This window comes from Hyperoodon ampullatus (assembly GCF_949752795.1).
Source record: "Hyperoodon ampullatus genome assembly, chromosome: 3".
Classification (NCBI taxonomy): domain Eukaryota; kingdom Metazoa; phylum Chordata; class Mammalia; order Artiodactyla; family Ziphiidae; genus Hyperoodon; species Hyperoodon ampullatus.
Window position 1 is genome coordinate 83,074,409 of NC_136916.1, and position 17,806 is coordinate 83,092,214.

The 17,806-nt window shown below is 36.5% G+C and overlaps 1 protein-coding gene across 1 annotated transcript in view; it reads right to left on the bottom strand.

Annotated features, from left to right (window-relative positions):
- Window positions 1–240: 240 nt before the first annotated feature.
- LOC307049540 (ankyrin repeat domain-containing protein 26-like) overlaps window positions 241–17,806 on the bottom strand; it is a gene marked incomplete at its 5' end in the record, with an annotated part of 67,925 nt that continues 50,359 nt past the window's right edge. Inside the window, 7 exon segments of the mRNA XM_079699100.1 lie at window positions 241–470; window positions 473–481; window positions 1,665–1,710; window positions 8,337–8,565; window positions 9,963–10,180; window positions 10,766–11,056; window positions 17,228–17,357. Of these exon segments, the coding sequence (XP_079555226.1) occupies window positions 346–470; window positions 473–481; window positions 1,665–1,710; window positions 8,337–8,565; window positions 9,963–10,180; window positions 10,766–11,056; window positions 17,228–17,357 (1,048 nt within the window). The 3' untranslated portion in view covers window positions 241–345.

Below are 17,806 nucleotides of genomic sequence, written 5' to 3' on the forward strand. Positions count from 1 at the left end.
TGATGTCTGTCTAAATCTTTAGGTCTATATATAGTGATAAAATTGGAAATAGAAAAAAGCTATCAATCAACACCACTATATATCAATGACAAGTTTGGTTGTCTGGGTGCTGGTATCAGGGCTCAGTTTGAGTATGTAAAACTCAACAGTGTTTTGATTCACAAAATCTGATTAAAAGTAAGTTAGATGCAGAGAAACATGGTTTAAAATACTATATAAATTTTCATCATACACATATAATACAAGAATATTTTCCTTTAATCCAGATTTTCATGTCATGTTTAATGGGAAACAACTAAAATGTTATGCAAACAACCCAGGAGGGAAATTTTTACTATTTATCTTTTAGATCATATAATCTTTCTTCAAAATCTGTACATATTCTCGTGATGTTTTCAAAACTAGATCTTGATTTAGATTTGACTCATCAGTAGCTCCTAGATGAGAAGCTCTATAGCAAGCTGATTCAGTTCAGCAGCAGCTGAAAAGAAAAAGAAAGGATTATATTCTTTACCTAAAATACTTGAGTTAACTAAATATAAGTTAGTAAAAAAAAAAACCTGAGACCTTTCTAAGCGTTCAGAAGAATGAAAAGTATCTATACACGACATAACACAAAATACAAGATTACTAGTATATAATTTGCCTGTGGTTGCACGATGAATTAATTGCTCTTGTGGCTGAGTATCAGAGCTTCTGGCTTTCTCATTCGTCATTCATTTACTCAACAACCATCTGCTAAGGTGCTGTGACAAGCACTGAACTTACAAGATGAAGGTGACACGGTCCACCCTGAAAAATCATACTATAAACTGGAAAAACAGACAAACAGGCAATTTCCATACAGAGTCATAAATACTATGACAGGTATAAAAGAGGGTACAAGGAACACTCAGAAGTGACACCCAGCTTTGTGTCAATACTGTCAGCTTTTTGGTGGAGGTGGTATGTAAGTGGATACCTGAAGGACAAGGGAAAAGTACGGGAGATGGAGGGAAGAAGCAAATACAAAGACTAAAGGTGAGGAAGAGCACCTGTGGGATTGCAAGCAGTCTATTTGACTAGATGTAGAGCAAAGGGGCAGAGGAAGGTAGTAAAGAGATAAGGCTGAATACTATGGCAGGACCCAAACTGATTTGGGTGTTTTTATTCCATGATAAGGAATTTGGAATTTTTCCTGAGAGCGAAAGATAAACCAATGACAAAGTCAATGACAGGAAATTTTAATGTCAGCCACTAAGTGACAGCTACACGAACGTGACTGCTTGAGTCTGGGTTTTTTGGCCTTAATCACTGCCAGAAACTTGAGAAGTTGATAAACCCCATGTTTTCTAATAGTGTCAGTGTGCAGGTTGACAGTTCCACAGGGATGGCAGAAGTAGAGAGGAAGGATATAGCCAGAAATAAAAAGAAATACATAGACTTTTTGAGATTTTTTTTTAAAGCTGTGGAACATGATGAATAAATGAGGAATCAGGATATTTTTCATTATGAATGTTCATTCTTTCACATTTTTTCATTAGATATGTATAAGAAAAGATATTTAACCTATCAATAGTATCTGTCATCCAAACAATGGAAAGAGATGCCATTTACTACTGAATATTTACAGTTTATTTCAGAAATCAATGTCTAAATTTAATTCATAAATTTCAGCAACATACCTTTTTCTAGTACTCTAGTTATATTTTCTTCCATCTCCTGCCACATCTGAAATAAGTAAAATATTATTTAAGTTAGACAAGAGACATTTTTGTAGGAATGATGTATAGCTTATGAAATGTGGCCTTTAAATAATACTTCTAGAGACTAGACCTAATTTGAGGATTGCTTAAATAGAAAAATAATCACATAAATAAAATAAAATAAATTCCTACTTATTTTGATTTTAGATAATAAAGAACATACATATGTAATGTTATTTAGATTAATCTGATAAAAAGTACAATAAATATCAGTCTACTGAATATACATAATTTCAGAGGGTGATATTTGGTCTTATTGGTACAAACAAGTTTAAACGATTAAAGTCATATATATATTACAATGAATGCATTACTTTGCAATTCTTAGAAAAATTGCTCTTTATAAAAGTTTAATCAGTTTTTTACTCTAATGGATCTTTCCTTAAAATGAGTTTTCCTTTCTTACACTTCTATATAACTAAAATTTTAAGGTATGTTCTATGGTAATAATTTTTCAACATAGAATCTTAAATACATAAAATGGAGAAAATGGTTCTGTTGTAATGTCATGTCAAAATTCTACTGGCAAAAAATTAAGTAAAGGTATTTTTCTGTCTATATTAGGACTGAAACATTTATTTCAGAAAATCTGCTTGAAGAAAGGAAAAGTAGAGGCTAGAGCCAGTTTTCAAACTCAGTTTCTGATTCATGACTTTCTAGAATTAGAAACAAGGAAAACAATACATAATTCTTTAACTGTAACTTTGTTTCCATTCTAGAAATTAGGGCCAACTTTTTGAAACATTTGACTAATTATAGTTATCTACTTAATTATGAAATGTGTGGGAACATTTCAAACTGTATTACAAGTGTCTCCACCTAGAGTGTTCTTTTAAAAATCTTTCTTATAAAAGGCACCCTTTCACTAAACAGGGTCTCAAATAGTATACTGAACATGACAAACACTGTGATGATAATGATATCATGATAGCCAACGCCTTTGTAAATTTTAGGTGCGAAGACAAATTTTTTGGCTAGCAGGTTTCCCAATATTTTCAGAGACTGTTTTCCATAACACTTTTCTGACAACAGCACTGTAGAGAGGCCCTATGAAATGAATAATGTGACAACATTACTAGACAGGTTTTGTGAAATAAATAACTCATAACAGATGAAGGAAGAAGCCTTTACTGAAATAATTTTTTATTACCATTAATAAACACTGCAAAATGTAGGTCACGTTTTTACATGCATTGAATTAGGGAATGACCTGTGTAAGATTACTCTCTTTTCCCCCAAAAGCTCTTTTCCTCAATATGTACTTCCAAGACCCTTATGTTGATTTCTAGGTGAAGATCATGTTCACCTGGGGTAAGTAGTTGGAAGTCTAACATTAATAAGGAGAACAGGGCTTCCCTGGTGGCACAGTGGTTGAGAGTCCGCCTGCCGATGCAGGGGACACAGGTTCTTGCCCCGGTCCGGGAAGATCCCACATGCTGCGGAGCGGCTGGGCCTGTGAGCCATGGACGCTGAGCCTGCGCGTCCGGAGCCTGTGCTCCACAACGGGAGAGGCCGCAACAGTGAGAGGCCTGCGTACCACAAAAATTAAATAAATAATAAGGAGAACACCCCTTCATTTTTCTTTAAACTTTTCCATTTAACAAAACCACAGAAAGGAGAGAAAATTATACACAGGAAAATAATATATCGGCAAGTTTTAATTTTAAAGATTTTTAGTTAGAAGGATTCTCTCACAACTGGTAGTTTCCAAACTATGTCCCATAGTAATGGAAGGTCCCCCACTGAGGACACTGCAGGACTGAAGGAAAAAGAATTCACAGCTTCAGGGTCTCCGCCACTCCTTTAGCTAAACAGCTCTATATTTGTCTCTGTTTTATATAATACAGTTTCATGCAAAAATTTTTTTTTAAAAGAAAGGTTCTTTTCCTTGAAAGAAAATTTTTTAAGGTATGAGAGTCATTGATTTAGTGAAAGTCCCTAATTTTACAAAAGAGGTAACAAAGGGTCAGAGAGACTTTGTCACAAAGCCAACGTGTCACAAAGCCAACGGCCTTCTCACTGAGTCTAGAGAGAGTTCTATGCCAGCTACTTCCTCAGATTAAGGAAAAAAAACACATAGATTTTTAACTATAACTCAGAGAAAATGAATATGTAAAACTTTGTCATGTAGCTCAATAACGTTTGATGCATGAGACATGAAATAGTAGCTTTCTAACTAAATTATATGTTTCAAAAGCATGAACAAGAATAAATTATCATAACTCTTATTAGTAGCAGTCAATATACTTAATTTATAAAGCACAGATTTTTTTTTTTAACCACAGGACAGGGAACTTGAAGGAGAAAATCTTTAGTTGAATCACACAGGCCAAAATTGAGGAGATTCTTCTTCTTTTTTTAAAAATTATTTATTTATTTATTTTTGCGGTACGCGGGCCTCTCACTGTTGTGGCCTCTCTCGTTGCGGAGCACAGGCTCCGGACGCGCAGGCTCAGCGGCCATGGCTCACGGACCCAGCTGCTCCGCGGAATGTGGGATCTTCCCAGACCGGGGCACGAACCCGTGTCCCCTGCATGGGCAGGCAGATTCTCAACCACTGCGCCACCAGGGAAGCCTGAGGAGATTCTTCTTTAAAAGGATATTCGTTTCCTCCAAATAAAACTTGGTTTACCGAAATGAGTCAACAAATGAATTATCCACGTTGTGGGTTATATATGGCAAAATTTAAAACACAAACCAGATTTCTCTTTACTATCTAGCATACTTCAATCTCTCATCATTAGTTTGTATGTACAAAAAACATGAGTGTAATCTCAATTAGAATTTAAATCCAGTCAGAAATTACAGGCTAATTCCTTGGCCTAAAGTTTCAACGTGAGGACTTACACTCCTACCCTCCTCATGAGAGGAGGGGAGATTTACTCAATGCGTGAATTTGGGAGAAGGAACTAAGAAGTGCTTGCTTGCTTCCGAATCTCTTCTTTGAGAAGGTGTGTGTGCCCTCAGCACCGGGAACTGGGGTCTGCTCTCATGCCCGCAGTAAGCAGCCTGCCCTGGGGCGGGGGTCAAGCATTTGCTTCCTCCCCTTAGGCCTAATTTGGGATGAAGTATTCTGAGGCCCACTGTGACTGCACACCTAAAGCACGTCCTCCAATTCATTAGTTATGTGTCAGTAACAAAGCTCCTTAGTTGATCTCCAGCTGCTGACTCCCGCGTGCTGAACTCAGAAGGGGAAGAGAAGTGTCATCTGCCACCTACCCAGCACAGTTCCAACAAGGCAGAGGACCACACGACACTGAGGGAACGTTTTCTTCTTCTTCCCTGACTTTATAATTAATGTACATTGTTCAAAACAACCCCCACTATAAAGTAGGGGAAAGGTGAAAGGAACATTTTAGAAAGAAACGTAGTGAAGCCGGTAACAATATGAAGCACAACAAGTATGTGCTCGTTCACCCAACCGTAATATATTACTGTTAAATTATATCTGAGACTGCAGGCTGGAAAATAATGTTGCACTCTCTTTTTAAGACCAATTTGATAAATATATACACACCACACACATACACATGCACACTCATTTCCAAAGTTAATTTATTTTCAGTAATTATTGATACTTTTAAAATTTGATATCACTCATTTTAAATGTCACGAAAATGTAATAAAATCAAGTCATTTAAACCACTTCAATGCATTATCCAATTGTAAACAGGCTAAGGTATGAAGGAAATTACACTTGGCAGTCTGTAGATATTAAGTACATATATTTTGCTGCAGAGAGAAGAACTGAGGAAGAATTTGTAGATCAAAGAGCTGAAAAACTAAGTACAGGAAAAAAAATGAATGAAAGAAAAAGAACTGTTAAGAAGTTGAACTATTACCTCTATCTTTCAAAAGATAAAATGCCTACTCATTTGTCCATGTGGACAAAATGAAGTGGGAACAAGAAGGATTATACTGATATAATAAACTGAGACAATAAACAAGTTTATTGAACTCTGCCTGTGCCTTATGAGAAACTAGCTCAACTACTGTGGTAATTTGATTAGAGTTAAAACTCAAGAGTGGATAGGCACTGCCTTGGTGATGTAAACACAAGGCCTATTTTTTTAAAAAGAAATGTGACTCAATATTCTGGTGAGACACAAAATGTTGTGTCATATAAAAAGTCAAAGTCTTAGGAATATTAAATGTTTTAGCTTCAGTGCATTTGTATGACCACATTTAGAAAGAGAGTTGCTGAACTGAATGGACATTTGAGTAATTTTTTAAATTACTTAAATAAATCATTAGAAAAATTTTCAAAGTGTCAGTAATGCACCAAAAGTCCAAAATCAGTCAATGTAAAATGTAATCCTCCTACTTAAGACAGATTTAAAGGGCATTTATTAACTACTGTGGCCATGCATCGTGTTCGGCACACAAATACCTAAAAACTCTTGAACATAAAAAAATCTTTAAACCAGTGAGATTGTGTCTGTTATAAAATTGTCTGGAATAGATTTTTAAGTTTTCAGTTCTTGAAAAAATTCTATGTGCAAGAAAATCTAACAGTGATGTAGCTATTTTGGCTAATGTTAACTTTTTGTATTTTATAATAATATAATTAAATAACACAATTGAAAAAAACTGTAAAATTACGTCTGATATATAGGACCAAACATCCCAGAATTAACTAGAATGTGAAAACTGAGGGTAAAATTAGCAAGACAGATACGCAGTAATCTCCTACCCCCACAATGGTATCAACTGCTAAGACTGAACTTCGTGTACTGGTGAGGGAGGTAATAAATCTAAGTATTACGTACATGGAGAAAGCTTGCTGCTACAACCAGCGCAACTGAAACCACACACCTAGAGCAGTACTTTGCTATAATTATTTTCCTTAAAGTTAGGCGAAAATGCTGAGTAAGATAAAACTTCACAGTAGGAAGAGTCCAAAATGTTAAAACATTGCAAATAAAGGAGAATGATAAACAAATGCAATCTTAATGCCATTTTTAACATTTTACTTTGTAGAATCATAGCTAAAACCTTTAGAAGGCTATTGTTTTATGATGTCCCATCCAAAAACCCACCTCTTTCTATCATTTTAGACAGTACGTTAACACCTCTCATAGTATTATTTTATGTTTTCCTAGTAGAAATAATTATATTCCTAGCAATTCCAGAAGGCACCTTCTTTCTGTAAGTCTTACTAAGAATTATGTGAACAACAACTGTATAATAACTCTTCCGTGGCATTCTGTAGTGATTATGGAGACATGTCTTTGCACCTTGATAGAGTTAAGTAGTGCTCTTCAATCTCTCTTATTAAAACCAGCACGATTTGGCAAAGACCCCACAAGGGAACTATCTAGTAACTACAACATTGAGTTTAAAATAAATGATTTTTCGATTTATCTAGAATTACTAAAAAAATAAACGCCTCTTTCCTCCAAAAAAATTAAAGGAAAAAATTCCCGCAGAAATTTTCTCTCACATTGTTTTTGCATTCACACACTCTTTCATCTTCATCTTGTAAAATGATACATTGTTTGATTTTTTGGGTGACAACCCATGAGAACATTCTAAGTTTACATCATGCTTAGCAACTGACAGAGGGCTTGACATGCATTTTCTTTTCGACCCTGGAGTCCAGTTTCATGGCTCTGAAGCACTTAGACCCAATTTAGCCACAGCACTGTCTAAGAAACCTTAGCTTTGCTCTTCTATGATTTCTTACGACGTGAAGCCAAATGAGAAAACAGGTGGAGACTTCATTTAACAAGGCCTACTTTTCTCTGCATCAAGAACATCATGAAAACACCATCAAAACCATAACCCCGTGTGCACTGAGTGAGATGCATATTTTAATAACAATGATACACAATGAAAACTAGTTGCAATTTAAAGACTCCCCATCATAGTCATCATTCATCCAGGTGATGGCAAGATAGAGACATAAGTGGACTTCATTTTAAAAATTTAAATATTTGCTTTATTTACGTATTTAGAAATGTTCTACAATTGCTCAGCAAGACATTTTATAAAAATTCAATAAAAATGCTCTAAGTAAAATAGCAAATAAGGATGCACTCTCATGTACGAAAATGACAAAAAAATTTAACTTCAAAACAGAAATTAACCTACTTAGTGCTACAAGTCTATTTAATTCACAAAAAGGATTTATCTAGGATTCCTTTAAATAAAAAAAAATCCATATATGGTTAAGTGTTTGGATGCCAATCATTCACTTATGCTTAGGGGTAGAAAAACTAGGGTGCAGCAAAACTTGAAAATGATTATGAACCATTGCCAAACTGAAATCAATTAGAAGGTATATCTTTGGTTATTAGGCAATAATATTTAATTTCTAAAATAGAATTTAACTGCAGTTTTTCAAGAAATTTAAAATTTGTCAGTTTAATTACATTTACTGAATAAAGTTAATGATAAATCTCTCTTGAAAATGAGAAATCCAGGGACTTTAAAATATCATAAAATTTCTGTCTCTTTATTAGCACAATTAATTATGGCTTTTACTTCGTGTGTGTAAGTCAAATAAACAATTCAGAATTTCACCAAATTAAAAACAAGAATTATTATCAGAAATCTGAAACCCAAGGAAAAAAGGGTAATATAACTAACCTTGGTCCAGTAAATCTCCATGCTCTCATGTGAAGGGCGCCAACTTGAGGTAGAAATCCCTAAGTTTTCTCCTGGAGTAAGATATCTATTGGGCACTAAACTATTATTAATATTTCCTACACAAGGTGGCTTCAGGACTGGCCTCGTAGTAAGAGTGCTGAGTAAAGATCTGTTCTGCTGTTTCTCCACCAGTAGTTTCATACTGACCTTTGCCAGCTTCTTAAGAGTCCTGGAAAGATGGCAAAACACCAATTTCATTCATTGCATTTTCCCTAAATGATTTGTAAATGATTTGCATTTCTTAAATTGCCATAATAGTAAATGGAATGAACCATTAAACCACGTTTTAACACTGAAAATGGGTTAAAGCAGACCTATTATAAACAATTCTAGGTGTAAAATTATTCTAAAGAAGTATATATGTGTCTGGGGGATCCTTAACTAACAAGTCAGTCAAAGTCGGGAGAGGAGAGAAATGGCATCAGCGATGGAGACGGCTTAACAGGTGACGCTTGCTGCCTTCTGCGATGGCTGCACTTAGACACCCACCTTTAGTAAACCAGTTCAGGGATGAAAAAACAAACCGTCCCTCAAAGACATTTTCAAGCATTTGCTTTCACCACCCCTGTATACACATTTCACTCATTACCTCAGAGGAATTAAGCATTCGGCACTGAGGAATAATCTAGAGCAGCGGTCCCCAACCTTTCTGGCACCAGGGGCCAGTTTCGTGGAAGACAACTTTTCCATGGATGGGGGTGTATGGGGCTTGTCAGGATGGTTCAGGCGGTAACGCGAGCGACGGGGGGCGATGGGGGGGCGGCAGGTGAAGCTTTGCTGGCTCGTCCGCCGCTCACCTCCCGCTGTGCGGCCCGGTTCCTAACAGGCTGCGGACAGGTACCGGTAACACTGTTACTGAGGCACTGGGGGTGGGATCTGCCCTTGCGGTCTTCCACGCACACCCTCACGCAGGCCACCGTGTTATTTTTAGACACTTTGTGAACTATACGGCCCTTCGCCCCTCTGTTACTTTCCCCTTATTTCACAAGCATGCCTTTATGTAGAGTAGAAAAACTTCAAATACAGTAGTTTGTCTCAGGGCGCCCTCTAGCGATGATACCAAAGATCATAATCAAGCAAGTAAATTTACCAAATGCTAAAATGTGACGCTTTGCGTTTAAGCGGTAACCTTCCAAAAAATAATTAAACTCGTTAATATTTCTATTTACGGGAATTCCAACAAGAAATTTTATCTAAATTACAAAGTTTCAAAAACACTTGGCTTAAAGACTAAATCAGGTTAACTATTGGGTTGGCCAAAAAGTTCGTTTGGGTTTTTCCACTAACATCTTACGGGAAGACACAAATGAACTTTTTGGCCAACCCAATATATGAAAATATAAGAAATAAAGTATGTAAAACCAACAAAAAGGTGGGGAGATTCAAACTGGACTAACATTTTAAAAGTGATTTCACTTACTAACATCATTTTCCAAAGTTATACTATCTAGTTAGCTTTCACTTCCTACTAATCTCATGAACCTGGCTCAATAAAAATTATGCTTTAGAGGCAAATTAATGAGCTGAATTTAAATTTATTTTCTATGATTCTACGTTTTGACTTACTTGTTTCGTTTATTTGGCAATGACTTTCTAACTTTTAGTTCTTCGAGGTAGAGTTGCTTATATTTTTCCAACTCTGCTTTAGTAGAATCTTCTTGAAAAGTTTTCATTTTGGAGAGTTCAGATTCCAGATCTTTAATTCTGAGTTCCATTGGACTTCTTATTGAAGCATTATTATTCTCTCTTAACTGCTCTAAGTTTTCTTGAGATGCTGCTTGTGTCTAAAGTCAAATAAAAACATACATGTTTAAAATAATTATAACCTGAATAATTATAGTATATTTGTTCCCTTTAGTTTTGTGTCAATGATTCAGAGAGCAATTTTAAATGTGAAAAAAAAGCTGAACTTTAAAAATATTTATCATCAATGTAAACTGAATTAAATCTTAATTATAAAATTAAAGTTGGATCATTCTTATATTCGTACTCATGTAATCTGATAATTCAAAGAATAATAGGATCAATTTTAAAATTTTTAAATTGAACAATACAGCTAAGAATAATCCAAGAGTATAGTACAATTTCTAAATCATAATATTTTCTTTTCATCCTAATAGTTTTGTTTTATACCAGTTGGTCTTAAAAATAAAATGATTCCCTAGTGAGAATCGTTCTGAAAGATCAATTTAGTGAGAATAATGATGGAAACTGAAATATTTAAAGGGAGAAACAAATGCCACCTTCCTTCCAGAAATTTACAAAACAAACTGCTATAAGGGAAGTAGAAGAAACATATAAAATGTATACATCCGAAATGTAATTTATAGTGAAGTGAATTAAAGCACATTACAGATCAAAAAATTAACCTGTAAAAATAGGTTGATTTCTTTTAATTTTTCTATTATATCCTGTCTTGCTCTTTCTTCAACCTCCCGTTTATACTGCTCTACTTGACTGTGTTCTATCATATTCATTTCTATATGACTTCTGAGGTTCACTACTTCTTGTTCCAACTTCTTTTTATTCTTCTCTAGTTTTTCACATTTCTTTTGCATTACTTTCATAGATAATAACTCCTGTTGAAGAATTTGATTTTTTGCACCCAGATGTAGACATTTTGAAGATGCAGTTTCCAGTTCTGCTGTAAGGTCATCAATCTTCATGAATAAAATAAAATCGCTTGGTAATTAGGGACGTAGACTGAGAATAGCCTAACTCAAAACCAGTATCCACTTTTAAAATAGATTCAGTTACAATAAAATGGTGTCTATATTGTAGCGTGTAGGACCTTGAATTACTAAGAAAATGAAGAAAAAAGTTCAAACCACCAAGAGCCACAAATATATATCCTTCACTGTCATCATTGTTACACAAAATTTGCATTTGATTTTATACTTTTATTCTTCTATTGTTTCATGCCTTTCCTCCATAAAATGACTATAAGTCACCTCTTAGTAGAAAGCCTCTTACTCCTTCCCCACCCCCATCTTAACCCGCCATGATTTTTAAAGTTTTAGGGATATCATATTGAGTTATTTAGGGCTGAATTAATAAATGCCTCCCAAAATAAGACTCGGAAAATCAGACTCTAATGAGTCTTGTAAATATGGCTTCTGATACCATAAGCCTTTTTTCTGAACTACAAATATTTTATGCTAATTTGAATTGCATTCCAGGGAGAAATGCTTCGCAGGGTTAAGGAGAAATCACATCTCCCAGTGTAATAGTTTAGCGAGATGATCCATACATTTTTCTGAACAAAAAAATGCCATTAATTCTTGCAATGCTTTGTTACTTTCCACAGAATAAGAGAACATACTAAACAAAACAAACAAAAAAACTTGCTGGAATTTCAAGGAGACTGAGTTGGGAAGAACTACTTCCCTTTAGATGGAATGATTATTTGGTCAGACAAGGCAAGTGGATGTGGTAGTTTAAAAACATGTCTACATGTTTTTAAACTGGTGGCGCAGTGGTTGAGAGTCCGCCTGCCGATGCAGGGGACACGGGCTCGTGCCCCGGTGCGGGAAGATCCCACATGCCGCCGCAGAGCGGCTGGGCCCATGAGCCATGGCCGCTGAGCCTGCACGTCCAGAGCCTGTGCTCCGCAACGGGAGAGGCCACAACAGTGAGAGGCCCGCGTACCGCAAAAAAAGGAAAAAAAAAACCGTGTCTACAAATTCTTGGACACTTAATCTCACGAAATTCTCAGGGCTTCGCAAGACTGTTAATGGAAGCCTGACGGCCCTTGAAGAGGCTGAAGGTGACAGCTTCTAGGCAAAGGAAGAAAATGACACTGCAACCTGGAGGAAGGGGGACTCTAGCTACAAAGCAGCTGAAAGTAAAACTGATGAGAGGGATAAGCTAAAAAAAAAAGACTATTGAATATAAAGGATCCAGGACTCATTGCGTTCAAATATCTGTATCCCATTTACAGCATCTCCACATGCCCAAATAATGCTAAAACAGAGAAATAGCTTCTGGGCTAAGATCAGTTTTAGGGTGCTGCAAGGAAAACATGGTCTAAAGATGAAGCCAAGACTGTAGAACCCTTTATTAACACCCTGGAAAGACTTAAGTTGGTGCCTCAAATTCCTTTAAGGATCTTTAAAAAGCATAAGAATTTTAAAGGCATCATCCTACAAAGTTTCCCATCCTACCATCCTACAACAGCTTCACAAGAAGCCGAAGGGGAAGAGCTTATCTCAAAAAGATTTGGGAGGGTAGCTTTTCCAATGTCATGAACCCCAATAAAATTCACAGGACATTCAAAGCTTTAAAGAGAACTGTGGTAGCAAAAACACTGCTTGCTAGCTTGGATTAACAGAGACCAGGACAGTACAAAATGAGAAGAGGCCTCTGGGATTTTCTTAGAAGTTCTGTAAGTCCCCCTTCCTCCAGGTTTCAGTGTCATTTTCTTCCCTTGCTGGCTTGAGAAACACTACTCAGCTGCAAACACAGGTCATTTCTTATGAAAAGGACGGAACAAAGAGCTCAGAGGGTACAGCAAAGGAGAATCACTTCCATGGTCGGGACTAAGTCCTAATCACAGAGCTGGCAGCAGGTATCAGGCTGTATTTCAGAACTGCTATGGACCAGCATGTCTTCCATTTTCCATTTCTGAAGGGGAGAGTCTTTAGCAGTTTAACAGAATGTTGGTTATGTGGGTGACAGAAGATTTGTCCCTTTAGTTCTCAAGTCTTAGTACTGAGAGGATTGGTACTCAAGGGGCTATACTCTAGAAACCACACACAGGAGCCTCATCCCCATCCATACCTGGTGAAAGATGGTAAGATCCTGGACTCAAGCCGGAGCCTGACACCGTAACAATTGAGACTTGTGGGGGAACTGAGTAGGGATAAGTGTATTCTTCATGTGGAAGGAATATAAAATTTGTGGCCAGTGGGTAGATTATGCTGGTTTTTAAATGTAACCGTAAGTTTTTGAAAAAAATTATCCCATAAAAAAAGGTAGACTATGGGCCAAGCATAAGTGACTTATTCCTAATGAACAGAATATGGTGAAAGAGATGCTGTGTGAATTGCAAGGCAAGGTTAGACAAGGCAACACGGCTTCTGCCTGGCTCTTAACCTTGGAACCCAGCCCCATGTTGTGAGGAAGCTCAGGCCACAAAGAGAGCCTAGGTGTTCAGGGTAGGTGTTCCAACTGAGGGGAAGAGAGGCCAGCTGTCCTGGCTATGCTTTTCCTAAGTATAGATTGTGAACAAAATAAACATTGCTTATTTCAGCTACTAAACTTTGAGGAGATTTTTAGGAAAAAACAGATAGAAAAGTGGATGAAAAAAAAGAGATAAGTAGAAACATAACTTAGACACAGTAGAAATTGGTTTCCTATAAACTGGAATCTAATAAATGTTGAGATTAATTTAAAATGACAAACAATGCTGATGAGAAGAAGCAGATAACTAGAAGAAAGACCTAAGAACTATTCAGGAGGAAGTTTTGGGCAGGTTCCCTTCACTTACAATATCTTACAAATAGGCAGGTATGCCTCTTCAGAATTTCCCCTCAAGTTTGAAGATAAGGAAGATTGGTAAGCAAGGAGACATATGAAGTATAATAGTTGAAAAACAACTAGAAATCGTCAGTTTAATTACCAAAATCAGACTTTTTTACCTCATCTCAATTAACTGAAATTCTAAGGGATAGGCAACTTTGAATATTTATTCATCTAGGACTCAATCTTCATTGTCCTTTCCTCAGAGAGGAAATAAAACATCATGGAAGCATTTTTAATCTTCTCAGTAGTAAAACAAATGGAATGTCCTTTGGCAGTATATAATTAAATACAATTTTTCCTTTACTTTACTTAAAGCTTGTTTGTAAGGGAAGGTAGGATATCTCATTTTTACATTGTACCACAGTGCTTCTCTATATCATACAAACTGGCTTTGAAATTTTGAAATTCAAATTACTAATCTATTATTTGTCCCAGATAAATTATTACCTTTTTAAAAAAATTTATTTTATTTATTTTTGGCTGTGTTGGGTCTTCGTTGCTGTGCACAGGCTTTCTCTAGTTGCGGCGAGCAGGGGCTACGCTTTGTGGAGGTGCACAGGCTTCTCATTACGGTGGCTTCTCTTGTTGTGGAACACGGGTTCTAGGTGCATGGGCTTCAGTAGTTGTGGCACACAGGTTCCACAGCTGTGGCTTGCGGGCCCTAGAGTGCAGGCTCAGTAGTTGTGGCGCATGGGCTTAGTTGCTCCATGGCATGTGGGATCTTCCCGGACCTGGGCTCAAACCATTGTCCCCTGCATTGGCAGGCAGATTCTTAACCACTGCACCACCAGGGAAGCCCTACCTGGTTTTTTTTTTTTTTTTTTTTTGCTGTACGTGGGCCTCTCACTGTTGTGGCCTCTCCCATTGCGGAGCACAGGCTCCGGACGCCAGGCTCAACGGCCATGGCTCACGGGCCCAACCGCTCCGCGGCATGTGGGATCTTCCCAGACCGGGGCATGAACCCGTGTCCCCTGCATCGGCAGGCGGACTCTCAACCACTGCGCCACCAGGGAAGCCCACCTACCTGGTTTTTAACAGCTATACTCTTAAAAATTTTTCTTTGGATGGGTTGAAATAGTTATTCTATTCATTATGTGTTAAGCTATAAAGTACAGCTATGCATCTCTTTCTTTTTCAATCCAAGAAGGTAGATACAGGGAACTGTGGTTTCTGAGAATGCAGGATCTATGTCAAGAACAAGATCAGCACGAGTGTTATACACAAGAACCACATCAAAAGATGATTTAATTGTGAATTGCAACATGATGGCTTAGAGAGACTTCCAACGAGGAAAGCTGACAGCCCAGACTTAATCTTCTCCTAGATGGTGAAACCTACGGATGAGTCTATGAATTATAATGAGCTAAACATAATGAAGCAGATAGCAGACGAAGTCAGCAGATCTCGTGACCAAGATTTGATGGAAACTGGAGTGAAGTGGGAGGCACTGGGTGAGAGACTAAAGGTCTCAATGGAGGGAGAAAAAAAGGAATGGACTATACCTTTGTAAACCTACTTCCCATTGTGTCATGGGGTCAGTGAGGCATAAGCTGGCCACAGGCTCCTTCAAGAGGCAAAAAACCTCCACTGAAGTAGAGTTAAAGACATTCCACTACACTGACTTTTTATTATTACATAAAACAACTGGTAAGATGCAAGATGACGAAGAAAGAATTCTCATAAAATCTGACTTGATACTGGCATAGGACAGACATATAGATCAATCCGTTACCATTGAGGATCTAAAAGGAAAGCCCCACATTTACGGCCAACTGATTGTAAGAGTGCCAAATAATTGAATGAGACAAGAATAGTCTTTTTAACAAATGGTACTGGGACAACAGAATATCCACATACAAAAGAATAAAATTAGACCTCTACCTCATACCATATGTAGAAATTAAGTCAATATGCAAGAGCTAAAACTACAAAATTCTTAGAAGAAAACACAGCTGTTTATCTCCATGACTGGATTTGGCAATTCTTATATATGACACCAAAAGACAAAAATCGACTAGCCGAACTTCATCAATATTAAAGACTTCCGTGTTTTGAAGGACACCATCAAGAAGGGGAAAGGGCAAGCTCCTGAGTGAGATAAAATACTTGAGAATCCTATATCCGATCGAAGATTTGTATCTAGGATACAAAAAGAACTCTTACAATTCAATAATAAAAAGACAATCCAACTTAAAAATGGGCAAAAAGTTGAATAGACAGTTCTTCAAAGAAGATACACAGATTGACAATAAGCACATGAAAAGTGCCTCAACCTTATTAGTCAACAGCGAAACGCAAATCAAAACCACAATGAGATGCCACTTCACACCTACTAGGATGGCTATAATCAGAAAGACAGGTAATGACAAGTGTTGGTGGGCATGTAGAGAAACTGGAATGCTTACACACTTTGGATAAAAATGTAAAATGGTGCAGCCACTCTGGAAAACAGTACGGCAGTTCCTCAAAAGTTTAAACAGGGTTACCATATGATACAGCAATTCCACTCATAAGTATATTCCAAAAAGAAATGAAAAAAATATGTTCACACCGAAACTTGGACATGAATGTTCATAGCAGCATTATTAACAATAGCCAAAAAAGTGGAAACCACCCAAAGGTCCATCAACTGATGAATGGATAAATAAAATGTGGTATGTCCATACAAATGAATATTATTCAGCAATAAAAAGAAATAAAGTATTGATCCACGCTACAAAACAGATGTTCCTTAAAAATATTATGCTGAATGAAAGAAGGCAGTCACAAAGGACCCCATATTCTGTGATTCCACTGACATGAAATATCCAAAATAGGCAAATCTATCGAAACAGGGAGTACAGTCGTGGTACTAGGGCTGGGAATAGGAGGAAGGGAAAACTGGCACAGGGTGATGGCTAAAAAGTATAGGGTTTCTTTTTAGGGTGATGAAAATGGTCTAAAATTGATTGTGGTGATAACTGTATAACTCTTTGAATATACTAAAAGTCACTGAATTGTACAGTTTAAAGGAGTGGACTGCATGGTATGTTCATTATATTTCAATAAAGCTGTCACCAAAAAATAATGGATGCTTTGGGGTAATGGTGTGCTGCTCAGCTTCAGATCACTAGCCATGGTTCAAGACACAAACAGTCAACAGTGTGCCCTTTTTATGGAAAAATTATATAGGAAAAAGCTGTCTTTTTTACTGGTATCAAGCCTAAAAAATTAAGAGACAAATCTACGTTTCACTGCTCAAAGCATGGAGTGATTTATATTTCCCCCAATTAAGTGACTTCTGGGTCCCAAAACTGATTAAAAATTACCTTATGTTTTAGCATATTAATCTGAATATCCATTTCACTTTGACTGGTTTTTAAATCTCCATGGAAACTAAGCTCTCCATTTTCATATTCATTTAACTTCCTTCTTGGCATTTGTAAGAGTTTCTTAAGTCTGTAGAAATGCATAGAATGAATAAGTCAAGTTCTTTAAGAGTAGATAATTAATAACTATTTAAACAGATATATGTTCTATCATATAAAATAAACTCTATAAATTATAATCCTTTCTCATCTGTTCTAATCTAATATGGTTTGAAAGCATAATAACTAAATTATAATCTTAGGTAAATAATATGAAGAAAAATTTTATGACACATGCTAAGTAAAGAGTTAATATAGTATGTGTATACATATATTATATGGTTCTTATAAGGAAGCTGTTAATAGTATCCATTTTTAGTATGTTAATATGAAATACTAACTTATTATTAAATACTAGTTATAAACCAGACATCAGTATCCAAGCTGAAGAAGAAGAGCATATCATATATGAATGTTTTGAAAAGACACAAAAAGACATTTTGGTACCTACTGACCACAGCCTCTACGAGAAGCAAAGAA